Here is a 25,702-nt window from a genome sequence, read left to right on the forward strand (position 1 = left end):
AGCCACATGGGAGCGACTGTATACAACTGCAGAGGCAGGCAGAACATACACTGGCAGAAAGGAGGGATCTTGAACGCCTGAAATGAATGGCTGAACAAGGCTTTTGTGAATCCTTTTCCTTACAAGGAACAGATGTCAAACCATGATTCCAAAGAGATTGCTCTGGTTTTCAGCACCAGTTGCACACAGGGTAAAATATATTTTTTAGATATTTGCATCTTTTTAGAGGGACCTTTTTTAAAAAAAAAGTAGTTGAAGATAAGGGATGTATCCTTGGGGGGGGCACTTGCCCACCTGGAATTCAAAATGTAACGGTGGGTGGAATGGGTTGCCAATGACCTGCAGTAACAATTCATAGACCTTGCCCCCCCCAAAAAAAATATATTTCTATGGACACCCTTGAAGGGGTGGCAATTGCAAGGGAGCAGATTTTGGGAAAACATTGGGAGAAACTTCCTAACTGGAAGAGTTGTTTAAGAGTGGAACAGGCTACCTCAAGAAGTGATGGGCTGTCCTTCGCTGCAGTTATTTAAGCAGAGGTTGGATGGGCATTTTTTCAGAAATGCTGTAGTTACATTCTGCATTGCTTATCCTGCACTGAGCAGTGGATTAGACTAGATGATCTTCAAGGTCACTTCCAACTCTTGGATTCTTTGTGTGTGTTTACTGCACCCATCCAACATAATACCCTTAATACCCACAGGCCATTCAGTTCTATTTAAAGTTGCCATCCATTCAAAATTAAATGTCATCCTCCTGACTGGTTGCCAGAACAGGGGGATATAAGGTCAAAGTAAAATTGTATGGTCAGCTGGCCCTGCTGTTTCTGAACTTTCCATAATGTCTGTGTATTTTTTAGAAAAAAGGCAAGATGGTTCAAACATGCTCTAAGGCCAGTCAAATTCAGAAGTGCAGGATTCCTTCATGATAATCACACCACATCCCCTCACAGCCATGCCCCCTTTTCTGTTTTTCCCTCATCTCTCTTGTTCTCTCCATCGTCTGTGTCCACCCTCCACTACAACAGATGTCCCTAGAAGCCAATCAGCATGAAAGAGTAGCCTACATGTTAGCTACTGAGAAGAGTCTTCTCAGTGGCTGACTCACCTCCTTTCACTCTGATTGGCTAGTACATAGGGGCCTGAGTACAAAAGGGCAAGGACTTTTCTCAGTGGCTAGCATGCTCCTCTTTCATGATGATTGACTCGTACATAGGGACCTGGCTGGGACCCTGCTCCTCCAAAAATAAGGGGTCTACAACCCTCTGAGACCCTGGACAACTACACCCCTGTCTAAGGCACTCAGTTATTGCAGCTGTTTTAACTGCTGTTTGACTGAAAAGTACTCTGCAGCACACCATCAAGAAATCTTTGTGTATGTCATTTCCCATTCTCTTTATAAAATGTGTGTCTTAAGAAAATTAAGTAACCTTCAAAGGGGATTCTGCATGTGCTCCAAGACACTCAGTCCCTGCCATCCCTTTGCTTTCTGTCAGAAGGGAAAGGCACTTGGGGAAGAGCTGCAGTGTAATGGCCAGCCAGCCACATGTTTTGTATGCAAGAGGTCCCAGGTTCAGTCCCTGGTGTCTCCAGGTTGGGTTGAGAAACTTCTCTGAAACCACCGAGAGCCACTACCAATATAGATCATGGTGTAATCCACCACAACCTTCTTGTGTTCCACTTTGCACAGGCTCAGAAGTATCTCGCCCTTTTCAAAAGAAATTGGATTCATCTCAGAAAAAAGGCATTGTGCCCATAACTCAGAGGCACTTGCTCTGAAATGCCAGAAGTTTTGAAGCAGGCTAGGGAGGGAGGGGAACAAGACAGTAGCAGCTCCAGCCAGATTTAGCTCATTCACCTTCAGCAAGATCTCTCACTGTCACCTCCCACCCATCTAGCCTTGGCATGCAAGCAAAAACTACACAATATGGAAAAGTTTGATAAAAGCCACTTTGGGCAGCTGATAACAGAACGATGTATTGCCTTGGCTTCTCTTTTTGCAGCCACAGCACCTTTCGGCAGCCTGTCCTAAAAGAGCAAGTGACTTTTAAAAAAGAAAGTGACATATTTATTCCTTCACCTTGTTTAACCAAGGATTGTGAACAGCAACAACATAAGCTGCTCCATGTGACTTGTTGGCTCAATGGCACTGGTGGACTCTGGTCTGCTGGGAGAGGTGAGCAGTGGTTTTACCAACCCGGTGTCTGGTTCTCCTGCCTGCACAGAACTGCCATTCATTTAACATTTTCTGCCATAAGAAAATACTCAAGTAGATGATTATCGGCACATCTTGCTAGGCAGTTGGTCTAACAGCAGCAACCAGGCTTATGATAGCAAAGAATAGTAACAATTTGGAAATGTCAGAGCTCGCTTTGAATATAAACCCTGCTTTGTTAACATTTGGCATTTGACGGAGATTGAGAAAATAATTTCCAGCAAAGTGCTATACAATGCATGTAAATGTGCAGCCTCAAGCATTTAATAGGAAGCAGGGTGCCTAAAACATGCATTGAAGGTTGGATTACATGTCTTGTCAAAAATAATGACATGATTTGGGGACAGCTAAAAGAGACTGAAGGATTTGCAGTGTCTCTCATATGCCTCATTTTTATTATAAGCCACAAGAGTGGAGTAGTTTAAGCATAGCAGGCTGAACACATGTAACTTGGGTAGGCCGAGTTTGTTTTTTCCAACAGCTAGAGTCATTGTTTAAGTAACAACATATCGTAATCAGTCTGATTTTTCATCAAGCTGCTGTTTCAGATTCAACTGTTAATGAGCCCAAAATAGAAACAGAGCATAACCTCCAGGTTGAAACACAAAAGGCTGTCTTCACCATCATATGACATTGACCAATAAAAAGGCTTTGAAATTAATAAAGATAAATTTGACACAGATTTCTAGGATGAATAATGAAAGAAATATAATTTTCTAGGTTAGAATCTCTGTAGAAACAGTAATAACACAGAAAAGAAGCAAAGTAAGAAGAACATCAACAAACATACAAAAATGTAATTCTCCATGTTTGGAGATGGCAGGTGTTGCCGCCACTCACCATATGCTCAGAGGCACATGTTACCAAATTCTTCCAAGCTACACAGGAAGCGGATTGGACTGTGAAAGACCAACCCAAATTGTGTTTGCATTTTGACAAATTTGTAGGGCAGTCCAATATCTCAGAGAGGAGGTCAGGTCTCCTGCTCCCCTGGTACATTCACTATAGCTACCCAATTTCTAAAGTTTTTAAAGTTTGATAGAAATATCAAAAGTTTGATAGAAATATCTGTTGGCTATAGGTATGTCCTTAAACCACAAGGTTTTTTGCATATTAGTGAATACATATCTATTTTTGTGTATTTTGTATCCAGTTTGCTTTATTTTGTATTACTTTACACTTCTGTTGTTTTTATGTGATAAATGGAAAATACTGAAAACACATATTAGATGTTCCCTTCAAGAATAGAGAAACTAACTCCCCAGGAGCAGGGGAGGGGAACCTTTTTTTGCCTAAGGGCCACATTCCCTCATGGACAACCTTCTGGGGGCCACATGCCACTGGTGGGTGAGACAAAGGAAAGGGGTGGAGCAACTGGTTACTTTTACCTTTGCACAGTAGACTATATTCCAGCTATGCAAAAGCCAGAGATTTCTATACCTCCACCATATACACTTTTCTCCATCCTTTGTCCAAACAAGCAAAAGGCATATTTTGGACAAGCAAAAGCAGTCGAGGAGGGTATAGAGCAGAACCAGTGAGGAATATGGCCAGGAAAGAGAGGACGAGTGTGACCAGGTGAGGCGTGTGGCCTATGGTGAGTTCTGAGGGCCACATAGAGAGCTCTGATGGGCCGCATTTGGCTCCCAGGTCTGAGGTTACCTCCCCGCCCACCCATGCACCCACTTCTTGGAGAAATTGCCACTAGTAACGCATAGAGTCATTTTCCAATAGAGTCATTTTCCCACGTGCTTTGCTTTGCAATTCCTTGCTCTTATTTTTGTAGCCAAGGAGCCAAGTCTAAAGGAGAAATGATGACTACACCAAGTCTACCTAAAAGAGACATAAGTACGATGGGATTTGAACTCAGGGCATCAAGGATCAAAGCCAACATCCTACGTCTTGAACTACGTTGCCTCTTATACTAAGGTAAGGATTCTGTTATAGACATACTTTACTGAACTTTACTGGGCTCTCACAGTAGCTCAGCAATATCAATTGGAAGCTGTTGTTGGGCCGGGGGGGAGGGGGGGAAGGATTGTTGGTTGATTATCTTTTATAGTTTGGGAAGTCTTAATCTAGCACAATAGCAGAAGCCCCACTGCAAACTACTGGAACTGCTGCTGGTTGAGTCACAGCTCATGGAAGTGCAGCCAGAGTTTTCCCTGGGGTATCTCCATTGCTTTACTAGCGGGTTGCTTTGAAGAGCTGGTCCTGGAAAAACTCAGGCTAGGCTGCAAATGTGGAAGGCCCAGTTTCCCGGTACAGTAGGGCCCCCCTTATACAGCGGGTTAGGGACCAGGCCCCCGCCGTAAAGTGGAAATCGCTGTAAAGTGGAACCCATAGACTATAATGGGGCCGTCGCGCGAAAATGACGTGAAAATGTCTCAAATTGCCGCAAAATCACAAAATCAGCTTTAAAAAAGGGAATTTCCCGCCGCCGCATTAGCGGAACGCCGGAATGCAAAGCGCCGGTAAGCGGTGCCCTACTGTATCTGCTCTTCAAAGAAGGGGTAATGAGGAAAATCTTCTCCAGCTCAGATTTAATCTGAGCTAAAGAAGAATCTGGAGCTTCTAATGGTTGTCTCTCCTAGGTGAGCATTACTAAACCCCCAAAGCTTGTTTCTGGGTCCATGCCTGGTGAACCTCACTGGTCAGTGTTCAGCATTATGTTCTTATGAAAAGAGGATTAGACAAATTCATGGAGGATAAGGCTATCAATGGCCACTAGCCATGATGGCTATGTTCTTTCTCCACTGTCGGGGGCACTATGCCTCTTGAACATCAGTTGATGGGGATCACAAGTGGGGAGAGCACTGTTGCACTCAGATCCTGCTTCTGGGCTTCCCATAGGCATCATGTGTTCAGTGTTGCTTGTGAAACTCTCTCCCAACTGAGATTAGACAGGTACCCTCCTTCCCGAACCACAAGAGCATGACTAAGACTTTTTTGGTCCAGCAGGTTTTTTAAGGTAGCGATAAAATTATGTTGTTTTATTTTCTATATGGTTTATGTTTATCTACACTGCTTAGAAATGCTAATTATTAAGCAGAATATAAATGTCCTAAATAAATAAATCTGATTGGCCACTGTGAGAACAGGATGCTAGACTAGATGGGCCTCCAGCAGAGCGCTTATCTTCAGTGGTATTAATGTTAGTGAATAAAAACACGATCCTAATCATACCTACGCAGAAGTTCTACTGAATTCAGTGGGGCTTTCTCCCATGCAAGTGTTAGGGTTAGGATTCCAAGGTTAGTTAGCTGGTTAGTTTATTTATGTCTCACTTCCCACCACCAAGGAAGTCTCGAAGCAGCTTACCGAGAAAGTTCTTCCACTTGATTCAGACTTACGCTTTTGCTTTTCCCAGGATGCATCTCTTTAATCATATTGCTTCATCTTACCCTATCCACAAAGCCATAAAAAGATCAAAGGTAGAGAATTAACAGGGTTGGTTAGGTTTTAATAGGATTTGCAATGTATGGGCATCTTGAAGCATGCTGCTATCTTCTCTCTTTGATGTACGGAGGAGCTGGTAAGTTCTCTGCAGGAGATTCTTACTTTGTCCAAAGCTTAATAATAAATTTCCTGATAGGTTATTGCTTTTTCTCCCCCCCCCCCAGTGGAACATAGGGGTTGTAAAATATCACTTGTTTGCTGGGAATGATCATGGAGAAGTTCTGAGAAGTCATTTGCACTTATATCTTGTTATTTAACAAACTTGATTAATTTGTCCAGGCAAAATCTGGACAAAGGTAATGATGACTCTTTAACAACGTCTAAGTATGAATGAACAAAACTTCCAGACTTGCACAGGGTACAAATTGCTCATGTCTGGCTCTGGTTCCCCCACCCTCTCCTCTGGCATGTGGTCTTCAACAGAAGAAGGGCTCTCTACCCTTGTTCTAAGGAACTAGAAGATTGCAGGGAGTGAAATATGCAACAAGTTTTTATAATTTTACAGAGGGGAAAAAGTTAAGTATAAGCCATGGCACGTTAAGCTGATTTTTTTTTTTTTTTTGCAAACCTGAAATCGCCTTATATGTTGATTTATCTTTGGTATTTTGTTATAACAGCATGGCTGCATGAAAACCATTGTATTAAGTTATATGTACTGCATGTGATTACAGCCACACTGAGATATGGATACTGTGCCTGAGACAGAGATGGGGAACTTGTGGCTTTCCAGACAGACAGACAGACAGACAGACAGACAGACAGACAGATAGACAGACAGACAGACAGACAGACAGACAGACAGACAGACAGACAGACAGACAGACAGACAGACAGACAGATAGATAGATAGATAGATAGATAGATAGATAGATAGATAGATAGATAGATAGATAGATAGATAGATAGATAGATAGATAGATAGATAGATAGAATTAAAAAAGGATTATCCGGTGTACCTTTGCAAAAGAAGATTACCTAGTGCATCTTTGCTAGTGCAAGCTTACATGTGTTCAGGAGGGTCATTTTGGTCTTCAGTCATGTTTCTTGTTCTTTACTGTAGCCCAACCATGGCTGGAGATTCCAGAATCTTTATGAACCAGGACATGGAAATTGGTGTTACTCCCAGAGACCATAAGAAGATTCCTAAACAAGCCCGGGATGATGCTCCCATTGCTACTGACAGAACGCGTCTTCTAGCAGCAGAGATCAAGAAGCCACGCCAGCGCTACATGGAAAAAAGTGGCAAGTGCAATGTGCACCATGGAAATGTCCAGGAAACCTATCGTTATCTCAGTGACCTTTTCACCACTTTGGTGGACCTCAAATGGCGCTTTAACCTTCTTGTGTTCACCATGGTCTACACTATCACTTGGTTGTTTTTTGGTTTCATTTGGTGGCTCATTGCCTACATCCGAGGAGACCTAGACCATGCAGAAGATGAAGACTGGATCCCTTGCGTTGACAATCTCAGTGGGTTTGTCTCAGCTTTTTTGTTCTCCATTGAGACAGAGACCACCATTGGGTATGGCCATAGGGTGATCACTGAAAAGTGCCCTGAGGGCATCATACTGCTTTTGGTTCAGGCCATATTGGGCTCCATAGTCAATGCATTCATGGTAGGGTGTATGTTTGTGAAGATCAGCCAACCAAAGAAGAGGGCAGAGACCCTCATGTTTTCCAATAATGCAGTGATTTCTATGAGGGACGAGAAGCTCTGTCTCATGTTCCGGGTTGGGGACTTGAGGAATTCCCACATAGTTGAGGCTTCCATTAGAGCCAAGCTGATTAAATCCAAACAGACCAAAGAAGGGGAATTCATCCCTTTAAACCAAACAGACATTAATGTGGGATTTGACACAGGGGACGACAGGCTGTTTCTGGTGTCGCCACTCATCATTTCACATGAAATCAACGAGAAGAGCCCTTTTTGGGAGATGTCCCATGCCCAGTTGGAGAAAGAGGAGTTTGAAATTGTGGTCATTTTGGAGGGGATGGTGGAAGCAACTGGTAAGCTATATCCTCAATATTGATATTGATAAACAATATTGGTGCTATCAGTGCTAACATTTGCTGGTGGTTATTCAGGTATGTCGGATACATATGCAACACCTATAAGGCACATTGGGACTAGACAACGCCTTGTGCTGATCCTTGCTAGTCTAAATAGCAGACCAGGAGATGAATGGCTCATCAAGGGTATCACACATAAAATCATACTCCCCATTCCATATGTTCATCATAATATCTGAAAGGGGTGAGGATCAAAGAGCTTCAAATGCTCACACTTCCAAAAGTAATGACTAACGCAGATGTGGGGAACCTTTGGAACTCTAGATGTTGCTGAACTACAACTCCCATCAATCCCAGCAAGCATGGCCAATGGCCAGGGGTGGTGGGAACTGTAGTTCAGCACATCGGCACTAACTGATTACTAAATTGATGTATGGGTTGTAATGCTGCAGATAGATAATTTTAGACTCTTCTTAATGTTCTCATGTGGTGGTGGTGGTAGGGACTTCTTAGATGGTAATATGCATTACTTTATTTACTTACATGATAAGCTAATCCTGCTGTTTTGGGGGTTCCTCCTGTCTGCTTAATGGGACGCTGAAATTCTTCCCCCAAATCCTCTCCTGAAATCACAACTGGTAGTGAGCATTTGGAGTTCTTTAATATTCACTGATGCAACAAAGAAACCATAGCCAACAAACAAACAGAACTCAGGTGTGTGAATACCCACATACAAACCTCACACAACAGATGTGTTATTTGTATTTTTAAATAGCTTCATTTTAAAATATACATGAGCAGTGATTAGAACAGAGTCAGCAATTAAACCGAAGCAAATGCTGAAATCCTCAACTAATGGCTCATATTTATTTTAATCTGCATATGCAGAGCCCACATCTCAAAAATGAAGCTTTGAATACTGAAAAATTGTGGGATTCTATATTTCTATTGTGTTTGATGTCTCTTGTATATGCTCATCTCTGAGATTTGCCAAATGCCAGAGAAGACATGTAACATGTTGCCTTTTGGAAGGTCCAGTCTTCTGCCCAGCCCTATTTCTGTTAATTGTATCAACTTTGAGGATGTGATGGATGGTTCTATTGCTAAAAACCTAAGCATGGATGTTTGGTTCCTTAAGGTACAACCCATCTTTCTGGACTTGAACCAGGAATGATCTGTAGAAACCTGGGTTATCTATTCCAGCAACAGGAAAGCTGTGACAGTCCAGAAGTTGCTGGACTCCAACTCCCATCATCCTCAGCCAGATTGGCCAATGGTCATGGATGATGGGAGTTTTAGTCCAACAACTCTTGGAGAGCCACCGATTCCCCATTCCTGATATTCCATAGACTTTGGTCATAGGAAGCAGAGTCAAATTATTAGTCCAGAATTGCCTACTGTGATTAGCAATGGTTTTCCAGGGTCTCTGGAAAAAGTATTTCTCACTTCCTGCTGCCTAACCGATTAGCTCATCCTTTCCCAACCTGGTGCCATCCAGGTGCCACTGGACTCCAAGTCCCATCAGCCCCAGCCACCGTGGCTAATTGTCAGGGATTATAGGAGTTGTAGTTCAAAACATCTGGAGGGCTCCAGGTTGCAAGATGCTGGTTTAATTGAATGCTAAGGATTGTACTTGGGACTTCATGAGTGCAAAGCATATGTTCTACCACTGACCATATGGTCCTCCCTACTCGGACTTTCCTCTAAGCTTTCTGTCATTCAGATATTTCTGATGTATAGACAAGTGGGGGAAATGATTTTTTGGGATCTTTGATGGCTTGGGATCTTTAATAGTGCTGAGAGCAGGATGACCTGTACCATGTTTTAATGAGGCTATCTTGGTTATGGTTTTCTAAGGTATTTAACTATATTCTTCAGCAAAGCTGACAGCCATCCTGTGATCAGAAATGTACCGCAAGGGGCCTGTGCAGTCAGCTAGGAAAACAGAGCTTTCTGTGCTTAATTAAACCCCAGCAGGGGAATTCAGGGTTGGCTCAGAGTAGCATACCCAGCTAGGAAACAACTGAGCACACCTGAGGCAAGAGGGAAGCTGGACCTGTTACAGGAGGAAACATGGGCCAGCTATATATATATATAGCCCAGGCATTTCCAGGCCAGCCAGAAACAGAAAAAGTCTGGGAATGCAACATTTTGGAAGCTAATGATCAAAACTGTGGGGCATGAAGTTTCCCTCATAATGATGGGCATTATAGAGCTGTCAAACCACATATGGGCTGGAATACTGGGTTACAGGGGCTTCAGTACTTCTTCGTTCAGAAGTAGCTGTCAAGAATGTGCACCAATATCTGCATAGCTTCATAGCTTAGAAGGATTAGGAAGCCACCTTATACTGAATAAGACTATTAGTTCCTCTAGCTCAATATTGTCTACACTGACTGGTAGCAGCTCTCCAGGGTCTCGGATTCCTGCCGTGGAGATGCTGGACGGACTGAACCTGTGACTTCCTGCATGCAAAGCAGATGCACTACCACTATCAACAAATAGAGTTTTCCCAGCACCCACTGAGATCCTTCAAGCAGAGATGCTACAGACCTGGGATCTTAGGCAAGGAAAACATGTACTCTACCACATCATAATGGCACCTACTGAATTAATTATTCTAAAATAATTAATTCGTTCCAGTGTTCTCAAGGAACATAGGAAGCTGACTTAAACTGAGCCAGACCACTGGTCCATCTAGGTCAATATTGTCTACAATGACTGGCAGCAACTCTCCAGGACTTCAAATACAGGACACTCCTAGCCCTACCTGGAGATGCTGGGGACTGAACCTGGGACCTTCTGCAATGCACAGCTCTACCACTGAGCTAACGCCCTTTCTTCTTTGTGTGGATTTTTTCAGCTCATATAAATGATCTGAAAAATAACTGAATAGCACTGCATTCAGCTGAGCTCTTAATTCTTAGGGAGATACAGCCTGTCGTGGAAATTGTAGGTGAATGAATGGCCAACAAAGCAGAGAAAAGCTTTACATTAGTTGAGTTTAGATATACATGAGATGCGTTGGAGAGTATTTTGCTGTTCTTCTTGAGGAGCCCCGTTTTGGTATGTAAGGAATTGAACTACACAAAGGAGAATTTAGCCAGTGTTGAATTAGTTTGATCAGGGGACTGGAAACAAAGCTCTATGAGGAGAGACTGAAAGAACTGGGCATGTTTACCCTTGAGAAGTCAGGTCTGAGGGGAGATATGGTAGCACTCTTCAAGTACTTGAAAGGCTGCCACACAGAGGACGGCCAGGATCTCTTCTCGATCATTATTATTATTATTATTATTATTATTATTTATTAAATTTATATACCGCCCGACTAGCAATAGCTCTCTGGGCGGTGAACATAAAATAGCATAAAAATACAATGAATAACAAAATAATACTAAAATACAATCAACAATCCAATACAATAAACATTTTTAAAAGTAAATCAGTGTAACTTAAAATGTTTCAGAGAATAGGAAGGTTTTGACCTGGCGCCGGAAGGAGAGCAGAGTCGGCGCCAGGCGTACTTCCTCGGGGAGACTGTTCCATAGTTTGGGGGCCACCACTGAGAAGGCCCTAGATCATCCCAGAGTGCAGGACACGGAACAATGGGCTCAAGTTGCAGGAAGGCAGATTTTGGCTGAACATGAGGAAAAATGTCCCAACTGTTAGAGTGGTACAACAGTGGAACCAATGACCTAGGGAGGTGGTGGGCTCTCCAACACTGGAGGCCTTCAAGAGGCAGCTGGACAGCCATCTCTTGGATATGCTTTAAGCTGGATTCCTGCATTGAGCAGGGCGTTGGACTCGATGGCCTTATAGGCCCCTTCCAACTCTACTGTTCTATGATTCTAGTTTACTTCCTGCAAATTAGGATAGGTGAACATGGGTTGTGAACACAGCAGAGGCTGAGAGAACTGGACAAGCAGTGAACTTTCAAGGAGGACCAGCACCAGGAATTGACCTTGTTGGGCACCTGACAAGGCCTGCATCCCACTTTGGGGTCCTCTGACAATCCCTGAAGTCTCCTGACCTTGCTGCACATCTTCCTGACTGCTGCTGACTGTTCCTCGGCAGTCTCTGAGTGAGCGGCAAGAGGAGCAAGGAGAGGGAGCAGTGACCTCTTCGAATCTTGTCCCCTCTCTCTGGGAGGTGGTGCTGGTTGGGCTCAGAGGGAGAGGCAAATGAACAGGCAGTGGCAACAAGAGTGCGAAGTAGACATGGAAGGAGGGTTCAACTGAGAGTACTTTGAGCAATGAATCCCCAGACCTTGGAACTGGCTTTGCATTTAATGCTGGGATGGGGAAACTCATGCCTAGGAGCCAAATGCAACCCTGACAGCCTCTATTTCTGGCCCTCAGTACCAGGCTGTGCCTCCTCATTGGCCACACCCTCTCTCCCCAGGTCACACCCCCTCACCAGCCCTTCTTTGAAGCCTTCTTGGGTGTTTTTGCCTGCCTGAAAGATGTCCTGGAACACTCCTCTTGTTTGCTTAGCTGGAGGGGTGCGAGTGAGAGAGTGTGCAGACATTTGCCAACTGTACAGCTGTCACATTTATATTTTGCCGCTCTGTCTGCTTTTGCCTCTTTCCATGCCCACCATTGGTGTGTGGCCCCCAGGAAGGCTGCCCAGAAGGGAATGTGGCCCTCGACGTAAAACAAATGTTCTTCATCCCTCTTCTAATACCTGACAGACTCAGGTGTTTGCCATGCATCCAGATACCTGATCAGAGCATAGTGGGTGGGTGTGAAAGTCACACCATTTCTCATGCTGCCCTGAAATGTGAGTGCATGATGAAGCTGGCAGGCACCTGCTTTGGCACACACTGAGAACCCACCACATGCTCACTGTTAAGCTCTCGCTGCTAGAGCTAGTAAAAGACAATGATTTGGCCAAAAATTCACATAACCAGGTAGGATGTGAGTTGCAGTGAATGTTTCAGACCTGCCTTTATTTCACTGATCAATTTCTGCTATTTCTATCCTGGCAATCAAGGGGTGCTCAGGAAAGAACTCAAGAGTAATTCAAAAGCTAGCTTTGCCTAGGTGGCAAGGCATTAGCAAACAACATCAAAACGTCATTCAACAGCACAAAGGTCACTCTGTAGTCTCACTGCAGCTGCTTCTGTCTGCACAGGAGTCTCGCTGGTGTGTTGCTCCTCCGACTGTCAATCATAGTTGCTGTGACTGAAAATGCTGAAACTGGGAACAAGCATAGTAGTGCCTGCGCATTTTACCTTTTATTTCTAGTTTTAGCAGGCCTAGAGCAGCAGGCCACAACCTTTTTTGGGTCACAGACTCCTTGGAGAAACTGATGGAAGCTATGGACCCTCATAAATAAATGCAATTTATTTGATTGCATTGGAAATTTGTTTTTTTTTGCACCCAGTTCACGGACCCTCTGAACCCCTGGCCTAGAAAGGTGCTTTAAAAAAAATGAAATCTGGGATTCTGGGCCAGGTAATGGATGAAATGGACATTCAGTACATATCTATAATCGTGGCCAACCCCCAATCCCTATAAGTGGCGACAACATTTTTTCAGAAGTCTGAAGATTTCACACTTGTTGATCACATCCGCACCATACAGCTAAAGCACATTTAATGGCTTCCCTCTAAGAATCCTGTACTTTATTCCCTTACAGAGATGCAATTCCTGGCACCCTTAACAAACTACAGTTTCCAGGATCCTTCATTGGAAGCCATGTGCTTTAAATGTATGGTGTGGATCAGCCCATTTTCCCTTTGGCTTAACAGGATCATACACTTTGGATGATACTCAGCTAAGTTCTACTCAGAGGAGACCCAATGCAATTAATACACCTGTTAATCATGTTTATTCACTTCAGTGGGTCTATTCAGAGTGAGACTAGCACTGAATACCAATCTTTATGTATTCATTATTTACAAAATAAAAGCTGATACATTTTCTGGATGTGAAAATCAGACACTGGATTCCATGCTTGTAGAACAATCACACACAAGCAAGGCTGGCAGAACTTCATTGTCTACCAGCCTGGAACCTAGGAGCATAGCAAGAGCCCTGATGTATTAGACCAAAGGTCCATCTTGTCCAAGGGTGGCCAACATGATGCTCTCCAGATGTTCTGGACTATAGCTTCCATCATCCCTGGCCATTGGCTGGCTGGGACTGATGGGAGCTGTAGTGCAAAACATCTGGAGAGCACTATTTTGGCTATCCTTCATCACATTTCCCACAGGGACAGGGAATGAAGCATTGCCCCATGATTGTCCCACTGGCCACTATTAATCACTGGCATACTGTCCCTGTACATGGAGGCTCCATTTAACCACCATGGCTAATAGCTGCTGCTAGACCTCTCCTTCTCGCTGATCTCCTGGATCTAATGTCATTTCTGAATGTAATAGCCCAGCTGTTTTGATGAACACATGCTTTTTCTTTTAAAAAAGAAAATGGACCTCAATGCAACACAGTGGTTGTTTAGAAGGAACCCTCTCCCCTGCTGAATCTTCCATTAACTGTCTCTTGGAAACTCCACAACATAGCCACCTCTGTAGCCTTCAAGACATCTCTGTTGCCATGAGAGCTGACCACTGAGTAAAACAAAATAGACAAAGAAAATGCATTTGTAAAAACTCCCCTCTCTTTTTCAAAGTATTAGGAAAAAAACCAAACAAAAGCAAAACCTGGAGCTGTGTGCTCAAGATTAATACTTGAAACTTTCCAGGGCTTGTATGGTGATTTCAAAAGGAGGGAGTTTGATCTGAATCCTACCTTATCTATTAAGCAGCAGTGTTATGTAATGCAAGCAATTCCACCATCCGTCAAGGTGGACAAATGGGATTAAGAACATAAGAGCTCTACTGGATCAGGGCCACAGGACCATCTAATCTAGTTTCTGTTCTCACAGGACATGAGCACAACAGCATTCTTCACACTTGTGATTCCCAGCAACTGGCATTCAGAGGCATGTCTGCTGGAAGTAAAAGTTGTGCTGCTGAAGTTTTATTTTATTTATTTATTTATTATTTCAATTTATATACCGCCCTTAGCGAAATAGCTCTCAGGGTGGTGAACAAACAAAATAAAATACAATATATCATAATAAAAACACAAAACATATACAAACAAACAACGAAAAGCACAGCAAAAACAAAATAAAAACTACAAAAATTAAAATACAGATTAAAAGTTTCTGCTACTGTAATTGGGAGTTGGTTTTTGAACTGCCTGTGGTTTTGTGTCAATATGTTTCTGTTGTAATGCATTTTTACTTATGCTTTTATATCTGTTGTAAGTTGCATAGAGTCCTTTGGGACTCTGTGCAACATAAAACGTATATAAAAGCATATCAAGTTCAATAAACAAACAAAGCGAATTCCATAGTGTAACCATGTGCTGTGTGCAGAAGTCCTTTCTATTGTCTGTCCTGAATCTTCCAACATTCGGCTTCATTGGATGCCCCTGAGTTCTAGTATCCTGATAGAGGGAGGAAAACTTCTCAGTATCCACATTTTCTACACCATGCATAATTTAAATACCTCAAACAAGCCCCCCTCACAATTTTTTCTAACGTAAAAAGCCCCAAATGTCATATCCATTTCTAACGGGGGAGTTCCTCCAGTCCCATTTTCATATTTTTTTTTTGTAGGGAGGAAGAGACCTGTCAATGTTGGTTTTCTTAGTTTCTTGTTTTTCTAATCTTAAAATTGGTTCTCCACATTTCTGCAGCAATTTGCAATTTTTTTTTAAAAAAAATCTCATGACAATTCTCTAGCATTCAATTATTCATCATAGAACTTGGGTTTCCAGACCCCTTGTTGTCCTAGTTACTCTCCTCTGGACATCATATAGTTGGTCAATGTCCTTCTTAAAATGAGATGTCCAGAGCTGGACACAGTATTCCAGAGGTGGCCAGGCCAGTATATTTATTACTTCTGATCTTATCGCTTAGCATTCCTTGTGTTGTTGTTTTTCAGAGCTTGCTTTTGAAAACAGAGCATGGGGGGGTCACACCTCCCATGATTTCTAGTTTAATCCAGCAATCAAAAGTACACACCTTTACATTATCATTGGTAGTGTCTCTATTTCCATTCTAAGAAATGCTAAAGTGGTGCAGGAATATTCAGTATTGTTCTAAGACTTAGAATCTAAGTACTGAATTCTAGGAATGTTCCAATGTGGGTGAACTTCAATAAGGCTGCAGGTTAGAATTGGTGTAGGGCACTGTTCTTCAACCTGGAGTCCCCATGTGTTGTTGGACAACAACTCCCATGGATGATGGGAGTTGTAGTCCAACAACATCTGGGGACCCAAAGTTGAAGAACAGTGGTGTAAGGAACTTGGCTTGTATGTGCTCCAAGGAGAAAAGTTAATCTAAAGCTGTTCAAAGGGGAGAAAATGGCATGTCCCACAGGATCAGTTGCTGGAGAGCAAGCAGTAACAGGAAAGGGGTGTTCTTTTCATATCCTGCTTATGGGCTTCTTGGGGACATCTGTTCAGCCAGCGTAAGAACCATGGGGTGGTACTCAACTAAGTCCTACTCAGAGTAGACCCATTGAAATGAATGAACCTAAATTAGCCATGCCCATTAACTTCAATGGGTCTGCTCTGAGTAGGGTTAGCACTGAATACCATCCAGGAAGCTGGATGAGATGGGTCCTTGGTCTGATCCATTGAGCTTCTTATGTTCTCACACCCAGAGATATTTGGTCAGCCACTGTGGGAACACAGAAGCATAGAAAGCTGCTTTATACAGAGTTGGATCATTGGGTCCATCTAGCTCAGTACTGTCTACATCAGCCTTTCAGTCCCCAGATGTTGCTGGACTACAACTCCCATCAGCCCCAACCAGCATGGCCAATGGTCAAGAATTATAGAAAGTATAGGACCCAAAGGTTGGGAAAGGCTGGTCTACATTGATTCTCCAGTGTTTCAGACAGGATTTTCCCAACCCTACCTGGAGATGCTGGGGATTGGACCAGGGACCTTCTGCGTACAAAGCAGATGCTCTGCCACTGAGCTGTGGCCCTTCCCCCCTATAATTATATGGAAGCACGATGCTGGATGAAATTGAGCTTTTCACCTGACCCAGCAGGACTTTTCTTATGTTCAAACTTTCCAAAAGAAGTTTGTAACTCAAGATTCCTTTGGTGGCATTTTGAAAGGGGAGCAAATACCGTAATCTTAAAGAGGTGAACATTGTGTCCAAATCAATTTTCTTCTTTCGCTGGCATTTGATGACATTAATTATAGCTTCCAGCTTTGGTGTTGGCTGTTTTCAGCTTAGGCTTTACATGCTTGAATACTTGACCAATTAAGCCGTTCTCAACCTCTCCAAGACCTTCTTCTCTCTACATTTAACAATATTTCCCATTTTAATTTTGGTTTTTATTATTGGATATTTTTAACCTTTTTGTCACCATTCTGACACAAAAGCAAAAGAAGTGCATCAATTGCCAATAACATTGCAACCCCTCAACACAACACACAGAGACTCTTAATGCTGACTGTTTTGTAACAGACAGTGCAAATCAAGTTTCTCCCATCAACAATTCCTCCTTAGGATGCAAAATACTTGGCTTGGTGATTATCTTCCACATACAGCCCATATCAACCATTCCAGTCACCATCATAGGCTAGTGCTAACAAGCATGGTGAGAACAAATTCTCTACTTGTCTTTACATAGCACTTTTTCATTCAGAAGCCCAAGCACAGCTCCTGACCTGCAAGGGGAAGTCATTAGCAATAACAAAATAAGAATTAATCATGTGGCAAAAGCATATAGCTTTACAAATTGACTCATCTACACAAGGGAACACACAGGCTCGGACGCCCAATAGGATCAAGGAGTTTGTATCTGTGCAAATTCATTAGTCTAGTCCCAGAAGAGCATAGTCTGCTGTTAAGACCAAAATATGGAGCTGGAAGAGGCAAAGTAACATGATTAAAGGAGGGGCACTGCAGTCAGCAGCACCCCACCTGGTGCCCTCCAGATGTTTCAGACAACTCCCATCATCCTTGATCATTAGCCATGCTAGACAACATCTGGAGGACATCAGATTGGGTAAGGTTGATCTAGATTATTATTATTATGCTTTAAGTTGGATTCCTGTATTCAGCAGAGGGTTGGACTTGATGGCGATATAGGTCCCTTCCAACTTTACTGTTCTATGATTCTATGATCATTATTTTGTTCTACAATTGTTTCGAGGTGATATACAATGTGAGATGCAGGACTTAACAGCAAGAGTCTACGCTGCCCCAGAAGCTATATGTCAAATATTATTTATCACATTTTTATCCTACCCTTCCTCCAAAAGGAGATTGGGACCTCTCCCAGTCTGCTAGTCTTACAACAACCGTTTGAGATAGTTGGACTGAAAGAGAGTCACTGGTCCAAGGTTTATGGATCTGAGAAGGTACAAGTTGCATATACCTAGCCTATACATGTGGGCTGCCCCCCTGAGCAGACATGAATGTGAATGAGTGGAGGTTGGGTACACCAGGCAGGTGACTCCACTGCACATGATCCTGTACAGATTTATAGCAGCTCCAATCTACTGAACACTAACCATGATTTGTCATAATTTTGGTTCATGCCAGTGATAAACTAAGGAGACAAACAGAGCAGGGAGGGAAAATGGCAGAGCTGCCCATGTACAAAGCAGTCATAAGAACTGAGTCACCATTTCACAATTCTCATCTCACTGACTCTCAATAGGAAAACTTACAGTTGGTGTCTTTGGCATGATGTAGAATGTTCACTCCTGCATACTATATATGGCACTTTATAACTAGACCTGTGCATATTCTCTGTCGCTGAGGGTGGTGAGCAGAAGAAATAGCAAAATTATGCAGCCCAAGGAGATGGAATTCCGCAAACTGTTTAAATTCTGCAAATGTGTATCTATTAATGTATTTTGCATAATGTCTCCTGCCATCATCGTGAGAGGCAAAGACACTTTTGCCTTACCCAGGATGAGCACTGGAAATCTTGTTCCACTAGCTCCACTAAACTCCTGTCCACCAGCTTCTGACTTCTTGGCAATCGTTGTCCAACCGTTTTTGAAACTATCTCCCCAAGCCTTGAATACTAGAAACTTGCTTTATTTTATTTTATTTTTAAAAAATGAAAACTGAAGTTCTCAGGATCTTATCTTCTGCACCTGATATGCATTTCTGTGCTTGTGTGGTGTTATTGCAGAATTCATACAGCCCTCTCTGCTGCTGCTTAGCTACTAGGGGTTAAAAGGATGGAATTTTGGTTTCATATAGGATGCAAAGACTGGGGCAGGTGATGGGTGGTCACGGCAGGCAGGAAGAGCAAAAGAACCAGGATGGTTGAGAGAGTGGCAGTGGGCCCCTGCACGGGGAAGCCCTCACCTGGTGCCCAAGAATGCCTATCCCTGAAGCCGGCCCTGACCAATGGCAGTGCCTTGAAAGCATACCCCTCTCTGAATCTTCTTCCCTGCATTTTAATTGAAACTAGCAAGTCCCAGACACTTCTTAGAGTGGATACTCAGACAGACAAGACTGTGGTTGTTAGGATGATTTTGTTGTTGTTGTTGCAGTGGCTTCATGATCTCCTGTCACCAGGATTAAGAGCTACAATATAATCTGCAATCACATGGGGCTAATAAAGACTATCTAAGCTGTTTCAGGGTAGCACCAAGTGGATCATAATATTTGGCTGCATATGTGAAGCTTCTCTCGCTCATTCATTTATACACCACATACACACACATCTATCCAGTGTGGTGGTATGCAGCAGTGGACAGGCTTCAGTCTTGCAGCATCAACTTTGCGGTTTTACTAGAACCTTGAGGTCTGCTAACCGGGTGAAAAACAATTATTCATGGGGGGCAAAAACATTTCAGGCCAAATTACATGTTTGGAGGAAGCACTATAGCTAAGTGGCAGATTACCTGCCTTGCATGCAGAAAGACCCAGGTTCAATCCCCAATGGCATCTCTAGGTAGGGCTGGAAATGTTCCCCGTGTTAAACCCTTGGAAGCCACTACCAGTCCGTGTAGACAATACTGAGCTAAATGGACCAGTGGTCTGACTCAGGATAAGGTGGCACCCTATTTTCCTATATTATTTCTGCTTTTAAAAAAGTCTGCTTAAACTGGCTGCTTTTATGTCGAAGAAAACACAGTCCCAGGTCCATATTCTGAATTGTCATCTAGCATCAGTTTCAGCTGACAATTGCTCTTCCTCTCCCCCTAGACCCAGTGTTGTTTGCCCCCTAAGCAGAGCTTGGAAAAGTTACTTTTTTGAACTACAACTCCCATCAGCCCCAGCCAGCATGGCCACTGGATTAGGCTGATGGGAGATGTAGTTCAAAAAAGTAACTTTTCCAAGCTCTGCCCCTAAGGTGTTGTTTACTGCAAACACCTTCAGGGCAAATAGCAGGCAGGGGAATGTTTCAGCAACAGCAACAACAACAAAACCAGGCCAAGTTCAAGGTTCTAGTTTTGGTGTACAAAACCCTATACAGCTTGGGACCAGGATACCTGAAATATTGTCTTACCCCTGATATATCCAATCAATCACTATGCTCTGCAGGTGATGGCCTCCTGCAGATACCATCTTATCAGGAGGTCCGTTCTGCACAACATAGGAAAAGGACCTTTAGTGTAGTGGCACCTACCCTTTGGAATTCCCTCCCCATAAATATTAGACAGGCGCCATCTCTGCTATCTTTTTGGCGCCTACTGAAGACCTTCCTCTTTCAACAAGCCTTTTAAGTAGAGAGCTTATCCCAGTTTGCATCTGTGTTGGAATTGCTTTTTAAGGTGTTTTTAAAGATATTTTAAAAGATGTTATATTTTATTATGTTTTTAAAGATGCTTGTTTTAATATATTTTCAAGTCCATTTTTAAGATGTTTTAGAGTGTTTTTAGTGTTTTTGTTTGCCACGCTGGGCTCCTTCTGGGAGGAATGGTAGGATATTAATTAATTAAATAATAAATAATAATACCCTGCTGTGGGAGCCCAGTCTAGATAGTGAACATATTGTAGACTGGGGCCTCACAGCTGCTTTTTTTTCTCTTTCCATCAACATAAAAGTGGAGAGTTTAAGCAAGCTGCTTTTTTTTTAATGTGATGTATAATTTAGCCCTTAGAATTAAGGGATAGGGTACCACTGAGCACAACGCACAGCCCAGGAATTTGTTTTCAGTTCCAGGACTGAGTTCAGAACTCAATCACACACAAAATCCTTTCCTAGTTTCTCCCCAAACTTACTTTGTTTTCAGCACCCTAATTTTGTGTGTGAGTATTTGTTGCTACTGCTTAGTGACCGTCGCTGACCTCCAGTAAATCATCTACAGAGTATGGTGTAGTGGTTAGAGTGTTGGACTACTACCTAGGAGACCAGGGTTTGAATCCTCACACAGCCATGAAGCTCACTGGGTGATCTTGGGCCAGTCACTGCCTCTCAGTCACAGAGGAAGGCAATGGTAAGCCACCTCTGAACCGCTTACCATGAAAACCCTATTCATAGGGTCGCCATAAGTCGGAATCGACTTGAAGGCAGTCCATTTCCATTTTTCGCTGCATTCCAGTGTGAACTGATCTGATCCACGCCGCCTGAACTAGGGGTGGACAAATCTGTCAATTTTGGTTTCTCTCAGTTTCCTATTTTTCTATTCTTAAATTCATTTCTCCACTTTTCCATAGCAACTGGCCAATGTTCTTTTTAATCTTCATGAAAATCAGTCAGCAATGTAGTGCAAATTTCTGCTAATATATGCAGTTTTAACCAATATACACATTTTTGCAAGCAGTTTCCCCTAATATAATGCATTTTTGTATGCTATTTCATTTATACACTTGATCTTAGCCAAAAGGCTGATATATTTATCTGATAGGGGGATAAATTCAGTTCAGTTCACATTTAACGATGAAGCTATTCACGTTCTAGAACAATATGAGAACCAAAACACAGCAAAATTCTTGCTTCTCCCAATTTTGCAACGCAGTTCTCCAACCAAGTACTGTGTTCAAAAATGTATGTGCTAGAATAAAGTGTAGATATAAATGCATATATTAGTAAAAATAACATAAAATCTATTATATTAGGCAAAATTGTGTACAAAAATATGTATAAGGAGAAATTTGCACAGAAAAAGTGATGAACATTCATGAGTACTTTTAAAAAAAAAGATAGGTAACATTTTGACATCTTGGGCAGCTCCTTGAAAGTTTAAACTAAAACCTGAAACAGATTCCACTGCCCCATTAACATGGAGCCACCAGCCGCCATTGCCTTCAGATGTTGTTGGACTACATCTCCCATTATCCATGACTATCGGCCTCACTGGCTGGGGCTTATGGGAGTTGGAGTCCAACATTTGGAGGGCTACAGATTACCCATCCCTGGTGTACATCCTTTGGTTTCCTGGTATTCACTTCCAACACTTCAAGCTAAGAGCTATCACCCATTCCCTTTGCTATCCCTCTGAGAGGTTTATATAACAGCTGTAGGAATGCAGAAATGGGCCTTCTCCTGGATTCCCCTCCCCTTTAAATCCCTGCTTTGCTAATGGAGAGGCACCAGAGGACCCACCTGCACAACTACATACCTTTACCTGACAATCAGAAGCTAAAACTGAATTTCAAATATTTGAGGAAGTACCAAATATTTTATAACCAGAAAATATCTCGAGAATAGGCAAAGTCTTAGGGTTTAGGGATAAACAGGTATGAAATTTGTGGTGGAGACACATCCTAATTATCCTTCTTTGCTGGACTCTCCATTTTGGGGAGATCCTTTGCGGTTCTACAGCTTGTAGAAATGTCTTTACTCGACAAGTGAAAAAAAATGAGACTATAAAAAACAAAACAGACAGTCTATAAAACCGAGTGGGAGGCCTGTGCCCTGCACACATTCAGCTTCGTCTGAGTTGCTTGATGGACGACTTGGTTGATTCAATTATAGAACATTAGAGAGTGCCATTTTTTCACCCTTAAGCCATCATTCCATATGATGAAACAATCTGCATATCATCTCAGACTTTCTAGCAGATACTGTCTCCTTGCCAAGCATCCCACCCAGCCTGTGTCTTGTTGACAATTTGCCAGTTGGAGCCTCGTTATGTTTGGTGAAGCTGTCAAAATTTTGCAAATAATAGACTCAAAATACAGGCTTAAAGTGCAGTTTTCCCTGCCTGACAATACTTTATTTTCATAAAAATGTATATACTAGGGCAAAGTGTGCATAAAAATGAATACATTAGTGAAAATTGGCAAAAATGTGTATAAGAGGCAAAATTGCATTAAAATGTGCATACTATGAGAAATTTACACCAAAATGCAGATGAATTTTCAAGAGATTTTTTTAAAAAATCACTCTGATGTGGAAATGTGGAGAAATGAACATAATATAAAAAATAAGAAACAGAAAAACCAAAATTGACAGATTTGCCCATCTCTGAGTAGAACTTAATTGAATACAACTTAAGTTTTTGCAGATGCCAAGTTGTAAAATTCAGTGTGCTGGCTAGTGTTGAATCACACATGCTGGGTACATGGGTGAGCAATCAGGGGTTTAAAGATCACCAGGTTTTGGCTGTGCCTGTGAAAGAGGAAGTCACCGGTCCAAATCTCTCTCCCACAGTACTAGAACTTGGCGCCATCCAATGAAGCTGAATGTTGGAAAAATCAGTCGAGATAAAACAAAGCACTTCTTCACATAGCACATAAACTATGGAATTTGCTCCCACAAGTGGTAGTGATGGTCACCAATTTGGATGGTTTTAAAAGAGGATTAGACATACTCATGGAGAATAAGGCTATCAGTGGCTACTATCTATGATGGCTTCTACCTCCACTGTCAGAGGAAATATGCCTCTAAATAACAGTTGCTGAGAACTGCAAGTGGGGGAAGCACTGTTGCACTTATGTCCTGCTTGCGGCTTCCCACAGATACCTGCTTGGCCACTATAAGAAGTGGATGCTGCACAAGATGGGCCTTTGGCCTTATCAAGGGTGCAGTTATTTAGGGTTCTGGGGGTGGCATCTTAGACCCCTTACTATTTGGGGAGCAGGGTCCCTATGTCTCCATCATCCTTTCCTGCTGATTGAAGATAATCAAAGTGAAAGAAAGCATGTCAGCCACTGAGAAGACTCTTCTCAGTAGCTGACACACACCTCTTTCATGCTGATTGGCTCCTAGGGATGTCTATTGTGGTGCAAGAAGGCACATGCAGAAGGAGTGAGGAGATGATGACGGAGAGAAAGCACACAAGGGAAAGTGGGAAAGGAGGCAGGAGAGGAGAGAACGTCGGCTGAAGGCGGACTCTCTCTCTCTGCTGCATGGCCTCCTGCTTGTTTGTTTGTTTACATGCATGTTATTCTCAACCCAGCAGCAAAAAAGGAAGGAGGGGGAAGATGTGTGATTTTGTTCCAGCACAAAGCCAGGAGTAGTAGGGGAGGAGGGAAAGAGAAAAAGTAGGTTGGTCAGGGGAGAAAAAGAGTGTGTGTGTGTGTGTGTGTGTGTGTGTGTGTGTGAGAGAGAGAGAGAGAGAGAGAGAGAGATGGTGTTTCAGCTTTTAATGATGTTCTATATGTGTGTGTGTGTGTGTCATGCATGGTAAGGTGAAATGCAAACAAATATGCTTAAGTGTGTGTGTGTGTGTACAGCCAACACCAGAGGAATCAGGAATTTCCATGCTTAAGTTTCTTCCTAAAATACATAAGCTCTGCCCAAATGCCATTACTCTGAGTCTTACTATGACAACCAAGAAGGGAAACACAGCAAAGGGAATTCCTTATATTACAGCAACTTTGTGCATTTGCCCACATATATGTGCACAGAAAATAGTAGATCTAGCTGAAAGGCAACACACAGAGATCTGCATTGATCATTGCAATGCAACAGTAAGGGACAGTACTCGACACAAAGTAAGATACTGAAAGCTCTTTTTTTTATACATAATCGTAGACGGGGGCGTGGCTGTGAGGGGGCATGGCATGATGAAATGAAGGGATCCTGCACTTCTGAATTTGCCACTACACTACTGGGTCTGATCCAGCAGGGCTCCTTTTATGTTCTGGGCTCTATGATGAACTCACTTGGCCTTTAGGCAAACTATGTTCTCTCTACCTCAGCGCCCCCCCCCCCGCAATGTGAGGCTAATTATACTGACCCAATTTAAAGGGCTGCCATGAGGATTACCGAGATAATGAATATGAACTACTTTTAAAATTCTAAAGTGCTATATAAACGTGAAGTCTTATTCATATGCATTGAGAAGGAGGCTGGCAGGAAGGTCGACAGCCGTGCAAATCTATTTTTAGAAATGCCAGGAACACTGTTTGAATATTGATCTAGAATTACCTGGGGAATGGATGAGACAACCAGATGCTTAATTGCTCTATTAATCACTTGCTTTTTTTAAAAAAAAAGGGGGAGGAGCAGGAGGCATTTTGCTATCCCTTCAAAGATTGTGGGCCTCTAGGTTAACAAGCTTCTGATAAAGCAGATTGTGCCGTCAATTCAGACAACTGGTTGTGATGTGATCTGGATAGGCATAATAAGCTCTGGATTGTCATCATTTTCAAATCTGTGGGTTGGGAGGACATGCAGCTATAGGTTTGGCCATTTATTCTGAATCAGTATGTGAAGCTTAGCTCCCATGGCCCCTTGGGATCCAATTCTATGTATTTATTTAGCAACATAGGAAGTTGCCTTTCACTGAGCCAGGCCCCTGTTCCATCTGGTTCAGTATTGTTGATACTGACTGCCAGACAAGGGCTTGAACCTGGGGCATTCTGCATGCAAAGCAGATGCTCTGCCACTGAGCTCCGACGAATCGCTTTCTGAATCATTCCCGTGAGACATTCCAAAATGATTTGCAGTAAAAACATCAAAACATATATAAAAACAATTCCAAAACCAATACAGATGCAGACTGGGATAAGAATCTCTCCCTTTAAAAAAAAAAAAAAGACTTATGGGGAGGTGGAGTTCTAGGCCTTGAAAAAAATAATAAAAAGAAGGAATTTCCAAAGGTTAAGTGCTTCCATGCTA

General features: G+C 42.6%; 1 protein-coding gene across 2 annotated transcripts in view; it reads left to right on the forward strand.

Annotated features, from left to right (window-relative positions):
* Positions 1–25,702, forward strand: part of KCNJ5 (potassium inwardly rectifying channel subfamily J member 5) — a 50,053-nt gene that overhangs the window by 12,589 nt on the left and 11,762 nt on the right. For both annotated transcript variants that reach the window (XM_061592458.1, XM_061592459.1), the window contains exons 3-4: positions 4,001–4,143; positions 6,734–7,680. In XM_061592458.1, the coding sequence (XP_061448442.1) occupies positions 6,741–7,680 (940 nt within the window). In that variant the 5' untranslated portion in view covers positions 4,001–4,143; positions 6,734–6,740. The remainder of the gene's footprint in view (positions 1–4,000; positions 4,144–6,733; positions 7,681–25,702) is intronic.

The sequence above is a fragment of the Rhineura floridana genome, chromosome 12, assembly GCF_030035675.1.
Source record: "Rhineura floridana isolate rRhiFlo1 chromosome 12, rRhiFlo1.hap2, whole genome shotgun sequence".
Lineage (NCBI taxonomy): Eukaryota > Metazoa > Chordata > Lepidosauria > Squamata > Rhineuridae > Rhineura > Rhineura floridana.